Source organism: Petromyzon marinus, unplaced genomic scaffold (assembly GCF_048934315.1).
Source record: "Petromyzon marinus isolate PM22_M1 ecotype Great Lakes invasive population unplaced genomic scaffold, UKy_Petmar_22M1.pri1.0 PM_Scaffold_160, whole genome shotgun sequence".
Taxonomy (NCBI): domain Eukaryota; kingdom Metazoa; phylum Chordata; class Hyperoartia; order Petromyzontiformes; family Petromyzontidae; genus Petromyzon; species Petromyzon marinus.
The window spans coordinates 161417-171177 of record NW_027423125.1 but is presented as its reverse complement, the minus strand read 5'-3'; the positions used below and the strand labels follow the sequence as shown (position 1 = coordinate 171177).

The following is a 9761-nucleotide window of genomic DNA, read 5'->3' as shown; positions in this document are numbered from 1 at the left end:
GTGAACCTGAGCGATGCATTTGATTTCAGGCCACCCTGCATAGCAGTGGCAGCTAGGGGTGTGCATACAGCTCAAGAGCAGTTTTGAGTGAAGATCTCACAGGTAGTGATCCAAGTTGCAGTTTATTGGTGATAGCATTCCAGACCCTGGGGACATTAGTAGCAAAGGCCCTCCCTCCCGTATTTTGTACGGCTATAAGCAACGTGAAGCTGGTAAATGAGCGAAGACCTTAGGTCACATTTGTTCTTCGAAACAGTGAGGAGATCAAGCAGGTAGTCTGCTGATTTTTTTTTGTAAGTACATCGTGAATAAATAAGATCTGGTGCACAGGCCATCGATCAATGTAGAGATCGCAGTGGTGGGTCCTATATGGGCAGCTCACATGGAAATCTAAAGGCCGAGTGATAAATTGGGTCAAGCTTCTTCAGTACTGTACTGGGGGGCTGATTTATAAACGATGTCACTAATAAAGTAGAGGAAGTATGTTAGCTTTTATCAATTCCGAATGGAACATAGCGGGGAAGCAATGCTTGTGTCGATACAGAAAACCAATATTTTATTCAGTCTTTTTACCAATATAATCAATATGATGTTGAAAATTAAGTTTTGAATCAAAGATGACCCCAAGATACTTAGAGATCTTGACTTGCTCTATTTGATAATTATTTAAGGAATGTAATTGGGGAAAAAAGAACTTCCTGCTTTAAGTCCCGGTAAGAAGCATAACACCTTGGATTTGGAGGTATTCCGGACTAGTTTAATAGCAACTAGCTGATGTTGTAGTTTGTTTAAATCACCCTGGAGCTGAGCAATCACGTCATCCAGAGAGCGGCCAGCAGTAATCAGTATCGTGTCATCTGCAAACAGGTTTAGCCTTGAATGACATAAAGAGAGAACAAGAGGGGGCCTAGGATGGAACCCTGTGTAACCCCCCTTTTGTTATCTTAACAGTTTGACCTCCAACCATCGATGAATACAGTTTGGGTGCGAGAAGAGGGGGAATTTTTTTTAACCATTCCACTACGTGTTTGGAGAAACGGAGGCAACTGAGTTTACTAAGCAGGGTGTTGTGGTCGACTGTATTGAAGGCTTTGGACAAGTCAAGAAAAAAACTGGCGCAGTCCTGCTTATTAGCAATGCGACTGTAAATGTGATTTAGAGAGTCTAATGCAGCAGCAGGAGTCGTCAGGGTCGGGATCGAACCCACGAACTCCTGCGTACCAGGCGAGGTAGTCAACATCTACGTAGCCACCGTGACGTCAGGGCCGGGATCGAACCCACGACCTCCTGCGTACCAGGCGAGGTAGTCAACATCTACGTAGCCACCGTGACGTCAGGGTCGGGATCGAACCCACGACCTCCTGCGTACCAGGCGAGGTAGTCAACATCTACGTAGCCACCGTGACGTCAGGGTCGGGATCGAACCCACGACCTCCTGCGTACCAGGCGAGGTAGTCAACATCTACGTAGCCACCGTGACGTCAGGGTCGCGATCGAACCCACGACCTCCTGCGTACCAGGCGAGGTAGTCAACAAACATGATTCCTTGCAAAAGGTTTCAATTTGGTGTTTGAACATCTTAACACAACTGTTTCATTGTCGTAAAGGGTAAAACCTACGAAAAACACGCAATTATTAAAATTCGAATGCTTTACTTGCAAAGTAAAGTAATTGTATTTTTTCATTTGCTACACAGCCACAGATAATACGACAAATCGCGAACCTTAAACACCCAGTCGTTCATAAAAAGTTGAAGGCGGTATAGTACTACAGTAATAGAGCAAGTGCAGAATCACTGAACTGGAATTGATAGATTTCGATTTAAAGCTTTCGTGACTGCAAGGATTCATCTTCTTTGGTTCTTTCGGTAAAGCTGATTGGAGAGTATATAGAGTTTATTGATAACATTGAGGAGCTTATATTTTAGTTTTTTTATTGGTTTACTATATGGTATTCATTATATAGTGTAATGTATACCCAGTTGCTGTATGATTAATAGCTCAGCTTATTGAAGAATATATTAAGTACATTTATTATAGTGATGTGATATAGACTTAGTTTTTTCACATCGGTTTACTTTATGATAGTTGGTTAGTTGGAGTCCTTTAGCGTCCATATACTAAATGCTTCTGTAGATATGTAAACTTTAGACTTTAACACAGCTATTTCTGTCACAAGCTAATCCCTCGACTATTTCAATGCTAAATTCTCCTGCTCTGATATGTAAACTCCTTTGTCAAGGCTCGCCGCGCCTCTCACCGAGCTTAAAAAGACGCTGCAAATCTTAGCAGCGTTAATTGAAGCTCTGTCGTCCCGACAGTTCTGTTCTTTCACCTGAAGGCTACTTGTGTTGTGGCCGAAACGTCGTGAGAATTTTATTGTGTTATTTTATTTTATTATTTTATTGTTTTATTCTCATTCTACGTGATTTTACCGAAAGAACCAAAGAAGATGGAATTGATAGCTTATAAGCGTTTAGCGTGGGGGCCCTTGAAAGTGCAGGGCCCATAGCATATGATACTTTTGCTACTAGGATAAGACAATAATAAGCAGCATACGCTACTTGTGCCACTGGGATCATCCGGCACTGCGCCAAAGGCAAGCGGCGCACGGGGCAGAAGGACAGTCAGAATGTAGGCCAAGGCCTCCCATTGGTGCAGAGAGGCCTCCGAAGTGATTGGTCGGGAGGCGGGCCAAGGCCTCCCATTGGTGCAGAGAGGCCTCCGTAGTGGTCGGCAAGGCGAGCCAAGGTCTCCCATTGGTGCAGAAAGGCCTCCGAAGTGATTGGTCGGGATGCGGGCCAAGGCCTCCCATTGGTACAGAGAGGCCTCCGAAGTGATTGGTCGGGAGGCAAGCCAAGGCCTCCCATTGGTGCAGAGAGGCCTCCGAAGTGATTGGTCGGGAGGCGGGCCAAGGCCTCCCATTGGTGCAGAGAGGCCTCCGAAGTGATTGGTCGGGAGGCGAGGGGGGAGGGAGGAAGCTGAGGGTCGACCGCGGAGAGGCGACCGGTTGACCACCATTGGTGGACGAGGGACGAGGCGGTTTGGCACGAGTGGAGTGGGGGCGAGCGACGCTATGAGGGGGGGGGGGCAGAGGGGGAGGGGCAGAGGGGGAGGCAAAGAGGGGCGGGGCAGAGGGAGGGGGGCAGAGGAATTGTTTGAATGAGGGGGGCGGTGGGAAAGTTGGGAAACAGCGGAAACCAACCCAGAGCGTGACGGGTGGGAACCGTTGGAGGACGAGGATGGAGGAAGGAGGGAGGAGGAGGAGGGAGGAGGAGGATGGAGGAGGAAGGAGGAGGAGGGAGGAGGATGGAGGAGGAGGAGGAAGGAGGAGGAGGGAGGAGGATGGAGGAGGATGGAGGAGGAGGGAGGAGGAAGAGGATGGAGGAGGAGGAGGAAGGAGGAAGGAGGAAGGAGGAGGAGGATGGAGGAGGATGGAGGAGGTTGGAGGAGGAGGGAGGAGGATGGAGGAGGAGGAGGAGGGGGAGGATGGAGGAGGAGGAGGGAGGAGGATGGAGGGAGGAGGAGAGAGGAGGAGGAGGGAGGAGGATGGAGGAGGGAGGAGGAGGAAGGAGGGAGGAGGATGGAGGAGGAGGAGGAGGGGGAAGAGCAAGAAGGAAGGGGGAGGGGAGAATCGGCTGCAGGAAAAAAACGTTGAGGGAAGATTCTAGAAAGGTTTCAGTTTCTTTATTTTGGCATAGCCCCGTGAGCCATTCTGCTCTTGGATCGGAGTGCAACCGCAGCAACTAAACAACAAAAACAACAAAACAAAAAACACGAACATTAAAAACATCTTAAAGTGACTGCGCGTTGACCGTGCACAGTCACTTTGCCACGGCCACAACGGGAGCCTCGAGAAGGGTGGAAGGAGAGAGCACGTGGGGAGGTGACGAGCTTCAAGAGCCAAGAACGAAGCACGGACCGACCCGGCGCTGTCGCTTTTGTGTCTTGATACAAGAGGCCCCCCTCGTGGACAGCCGTCCACACAGGGCGCTTCAAAAAAACAACGTTCTCCCGCGGAGGGAGGGAGCTGGTAGGAACGTCGGGTCGCTCGGTCAATGGCCAGGGTCAACAACAACGGCGGCGGTAACACCACGTGGTGGTGCTGAACACACCACCACGTGGTGCGTTCAGTACCACCACCACGTGGTGGTGGTGTGCTGAACACACCACCACCACGTGGTGGTGCGTTCAGCACAACGTGCCCGACTGTGAGGGCGGGCACAAGCCTGGCGTGAGTTGGTGAAACGTTGAGTTTTATAAGGGAGGGGGGGGCACCACGGGGTGAGCAGCCCCTCAACCACACCCAGCCCCACCACTCCCACGCCCCACCCAGCCCCACCCCTCCCCACCCAGCCCCTCCCCACCCTCCCCTCCCCACCCAGCCCCACCACTCCCACCCAGCCTCACCCCTCCCACCCCCCACCCAGCCCCACCCCTTCCACCCCCACCCAGCCCCACCCCTCCCCACCCAGCCCCTCCCCACCCAGCCCCACCCCTCCCACCCAGCCCCACCCCTCCCACCCCCCACCCAGCCCCACCCCTCCCACCCCCCACCCCTCCCACCCTCCCCACCCTCCCCACCCAGCCCCTCCCCACCCAGCACCCACCCCTCCCACGTGGACAGACATCCACAGACATACACAACAATGAATCCCCTGCCTCCTGTGAATTAATCCCGGTTGGGCTTCCAGTCCACTGCGTTTCCTACCACCAGTATAAATGTCGACACTTAAATGGGACGGTTCAATCCAGATTTTGAAGTTTTCGTGACGGCGGGGAAAATAAAAACGTCGTGATTTAATTTCATCTATTTCATACCTACTTGACTTTTACGGAAAGAACCAAAGGAGTACTTAAATGGGACTTTCGTTTTTAATGGAAACACAACGGATAATACAGCACTGTAACGTGATAACAAATGTTAACGTTAATAGCTTCAAAAGGTCAAGGAGCCTTCCCGCTTTGTTCGCCTGGGACTCATTTCTTGTGGGCATTTGCGAGCCATTTCACTTATTATATGTACACTCCGTTGAATTACTTTTTTTTAGTGTCACTATATTTGTTTACTCTACCCCTGTGCTTTGCACTGCCCGTTGTTTGTTGTTCTGACCCCGGCGGGCCTCCGACTGGACGTCTGTGCCAAAAAAAAAAGAGCTTCATAGCTCATCAGATTTCTCCGTCTCCTCCTCCTGCCGCCGCTGCTGCCGCTGCTGCAGTCTAAATACCAAACATTCTGTGACGAGACTCGGCGCCCGGCTCGCAAAGACAAAAAAACAAGTTGTACGGCGTGCACACTAAACACGGGGAATGGCTTTAGAAGTGAATATCGTCTCCTGTAGATGCCACTGGTTCTTCGTGTTCTGCAGATGTAGATGCCACTGGTTTGTCGTGTTTTGTAGATGCCACTGGTTTTTCATGTACACCAAATGTAGATGCCACTGGTTCTTTATGCAATCCAGATGTAGATGCCACTGCTTCTTCGTGTTCTGTAGATGCCACTGGTTCTTCATGTACTCCAAATGTAGATGCCCCTGGTTATTCACGTTCTGTAGACGTAGATGCCACTGGTTCTTCACGTTCTGCAGATGTAGATGCCACTGGTTCTTCACGTTCTGTAAATGCCACCGACTCTTCACGTTCTGCAGATGTAAATGCCACTGGTTCTTCACGTTCTGTAGACGTAGATGCCACCACCGCCGTCTCTTGTGTGACGGTTAAAATTACGACTCTTCGTCCGAACAGGCAATTGGACATACGGAACAGAGTTTGTTCGTATCTCTGAAAGTCCGTAAGTCGAGGTAGTCCCTGTACTATACTCGTTATATATATATTTTATACCTACGTGACTTTACCGAAAGAACCAAAGAGTATGGATTCCTGCAGTGACGAAAGCTTCAAGTCGAGGTAGTCCCTGTACTCCCAGCGCAATCACCTGGCTCGCCAACCCACCTCGATGTTCAATTGCAACCCTGCGGTCTGCAACAGCCACTCGACCAATCACGAACGCAGCGTGTGATGGCGATCGTTGATTGTTCATTAATTCATCACCATTTTAAATTCTGCTCGCTTTAACCTGACAAGAGCCTCGCAGAGTCTCAAGATCTCTTCGTTCAAGGGAGGGTCCTGCCACAGTTCGTAGGAGATGTTAACTCCCTCGCCTGGTATGCAGGAGGTCGTGGGTTCGATCCTGATGACGCCTGCTGCTGCTTATTTGGAGTTTGCGTCTCTCTCTCTCTCTCCCCCCGCGGTGGCGAGGATTTTCTCTCCCTGTCCCTCCGGGGTTTTCCCCTCCACATTTAAAAACATGCGTTTTTAGACCACTTCGATTAATTTTCTGCTATATAGCTCCAAATCACGGGGCCACTTTGTTCATCTGCTCTAATTTGGTAATGGCCAGGTCGCTTTTGAAAAATAATTGAATACCTTGGCGGGCTTTTCCCGGTAGTATGGGGATAGTTTTGTGTTGTAGTTGTCTGTGTTTGGGTGATTTGTTCACCACTTTTCACTACCTTCGTGTTTGTGTATCGTGTTCTTTTCTTGTAACATTCCTACCCCGTGCCCCTACTGGACATCTGTGAGCAGAGAGGGGTTTATGAATCAAGGTATTCTTCCACGATAAACATTCCGATTCTAATTCCAGGTTTATCAAAGGGCACCACGGTGGCCAGAGAAGTGTCGACTATCCCACCAGATACGCAGGTCGTGGGTTTGAAGATCCCAACACTGACAACGCCTGCTGCTGTATAATTGGTGAGATGTTAACTACCTCGCCTGGTACGCAGGAGGTCGTGGGTTCGATCCCGACCCCGATGACGCCTGCTGCTGTATATTTGGTGAGATGTTAACTACCTCGTCTGGTGTGCAGGAGGTCGTGGGTTCGATCCCGACCCCGATGACGCCTGCTGCTGCTGTATATTTGGAGTCTGCGTCTCTCTCTCTCTCTCCCGTGGTGGTCACTGCGTGAATTTTTCTCCGGGATCCTCCGGTTTTTCCCCTCCAACATTTCAGAAGCAACTATCTCTACACATTTAGAGAGAATCTGGCTGGTGATGCTATCAAATAAAACACTGTGCCAGGATCCTGATGAATAAGCATGTTGAGACTTAATGAGGATGTTCTGGGTAGACAACCATCGGATTAAACCGTCTGTGGCAGACCGAGAATGTGGCACTTGTACATGCATATAGATACATACATACGCACACGCATATATATACAATTGTAAACAAAGACAAATACAAAGATCCTCCATGTAGCCTGAACAGACTGTTGGGGGAAGTGCTGTTCGTAGCGAGTAGCAGCAGCGCCTATGAAGGCCCGGCACTATGGCACACGGCGGGGGGGGGGGGGGGGGGTAGCCAGCACCACGCCCGGCCGCCTTTGTCTCCCCCAGTGGCGATGTTTACTACACCACCACGTTACTCATTTGAGGGGAGGAGGCCCAGGACCGGTTCAGATAATCGTCACTGGTGTTGCTGGCCGTGAGCGGGAATCAAACTCGAGTCGCCGAGTTCGTAGCGCAGTGAGCTAACCGCGACCACACTACCGCTCCCCACACAATTACAAACACGCACACGCGCACACACGCACATAGCAACAGTAGCCCCCGTTCACCACCAAGGGGCAGTGATGTGCCTGCGCTAGGCGAGGTGGACTTCGAGGCCACGTGAAGTGTCGAGGGCTAAGTGGCAGGCCACCAGACAGACCCAAGTCCCGTGGGTTAACTGAGACGACTGACAGATGCACCACCGAGTCTTTATACTGTGCCAAATTGCTGGATGTTAAGATGCCCAGCGCTCCGCTCGTTGTTGTGAGCATCGCTCCTCCACCCTCCGTTGTTGCTACCAGAGAAAGGTCCCTCCAACCCGGCCAGTAGCCGCGTCCTTCACGAGCCTCCTCGAAAGAGGGCGCATCTTGACACCGCTGGTACCGGTCATCGGCAAGTCCACTCAGCTCCACGTCCTTCTGTACCAAATCAGCTCCATCTCTTCTCCAGTCCGTGCTGCGCCCATTCAGCCCCCTCTATCCGGCCAAACAGAAGCTACTTGAGGATGCGATAGGGCTGGGCATGTGGGCTCCGTGACCCAGCCAATATATTCCGGAGAAGCTGACCGATGGGAATGTCCAGATCTGTTTGGATGTGCGAGCCCCTCACACAATACAGCCCGCAGGTTAAACCGAGGATGGATCGTAGGCAGGGCCAGCCGAAATGTTTTACGCCGGTGGAGATGTCCCTCTTTTAAAGGGGTCCACATTTCGGAAGCATACAGAGGGGAGCGCATTACTGTGGCCGAGAAGACCCGGAGGTTCGTGTGAAGTTACAGGCCAGGTAGCCTCCACATAGCGTTTAGCAGCCGATAAAAAAAATGCTGCTCGACTGATTCAGTGAGACCTCTGTTGCCAAACTATAGATAGCCATGAGCACCCTCTCTCCACAGCTGCCCCATCACTCATGGGGAGTTGAGGAGGTGGAGTATTCGATGGCACAAAATACCCAGGCAGGTGCTTTGTTTGGGGTTAGGCTGATTGTAAGATCCCACCTATTAGTGGCATGCTCCAGGTCTAGCAGCAGAGCCTCCAACTCCTCAGATTGAGCAGCAATCATCAGACCATCAACATACGTAACATATTCTTGGTTCTTTCGGTAAAGCCACCACCCACGTAGAAGGGAAACAATAAAATAAAAATATAAAACAATAAAATTCTCACGACGTTTCGACTGCAACACAAGCCGCAATCATCATCAGCTGTGAAAACCACAAATTGTTCTTGCTGTGGTTTTCACACCTGATGGTTGCTGCTTGTGTTGCAGTCGAAACGTTGCGAGAATTTTATTTTTTATATTTTTATTATTTTATTGTTTCCCTTCTACGTGGTGGTGACTTTACCGAAAGAGCCAATAATATGAATCCCTGCAGTCACGAAAGCTTTAAATCAAAATTTATACATGTGGTTGACCAATAGGGAGCCATACCTCAATCGCACCCGAGCATCGATCAGTCTCCCATTATATCTGTACCAGATGGAAATTGCTTTGGCACAGCCATGGAAAGCTTCTCAAACTACGTGGTCAAAGATGATGTTAAATAATGTAGGAGCCAGAGGATATCCCTGTCGCACCCCAAGGTGAACAGGGAATAGCTCTTATTCTCGGCCACGTAGCTTTACAGGGGACTGCCCACCATCATGAAGGCCTGATTGATCGTATCACACACACACACCTACCACTACACACACACACATCTACCACTACACACACACATCTACCACAACACCCACACACAATCCCTTCGTCGTCGTCGTCGGTGGCTGGTTCAGGGAGGAATAAGAGGTCCATGTAGTTGGCAGGCGTGCTGGTGGCTGTACAGGACGATCCTTGGCTTGCAGATTTTGCGGCAGGTGATGGATTTGAACTCCTGACCAGTCGGGGCCAGAGTGGGGGACATGTCCATGGTGGTAGTCTTCCTGCACCTCCGTTTTTATGTTAAAGCTTTGTGCATACCACTACAGACACACATACCACTACACACACACACCTACTACTACAACACACAGACACCTACCACCACACACACACAGACTCAGGCACACGTAAGACACGCTGAAGGCTGCTGTGAATCTCCGCTCCGGTACGGTGAACTCAGTTGAGTCGCAGTGAGCAGCAGAGGCAGCTGAAGTTGTTGCAGTCCGGCTCATGCCACCCGCAGACGCACTGGGAGCACGGGCAGCAGCGGTAGAGCCTGGACTCACAGAGCTACA

General features: G+C 50.6%; 1 protein-coding gene across 2 annotated transcripts in view; it reads right to left on the bottom strand.

The window, feature by feature from the left end:
- Positions 1 to 4860: 4860 nt before the first annotated feature.
- The window catches only part of LOC116937036 (uncharacterized), a 37488-nt gene continuing 32587 nt past the window's right edge, over positions 4861 to 9761 (bottom strand). For both annotated transcript variants that reach the window (XM_076063589.1, XM_076063588.1), the window contains one exon: positions 4861 to 9756. In XM_076063589.1, the coding sequence (XP_075919704.1) occupies positions 9749 to 9756 (8 nt within the window). In that variant the 3' untranslated portion in view covers positions 4861 to 9748. The remainder of the gene's footprint in view (positions 9757 to 9761) is intronic.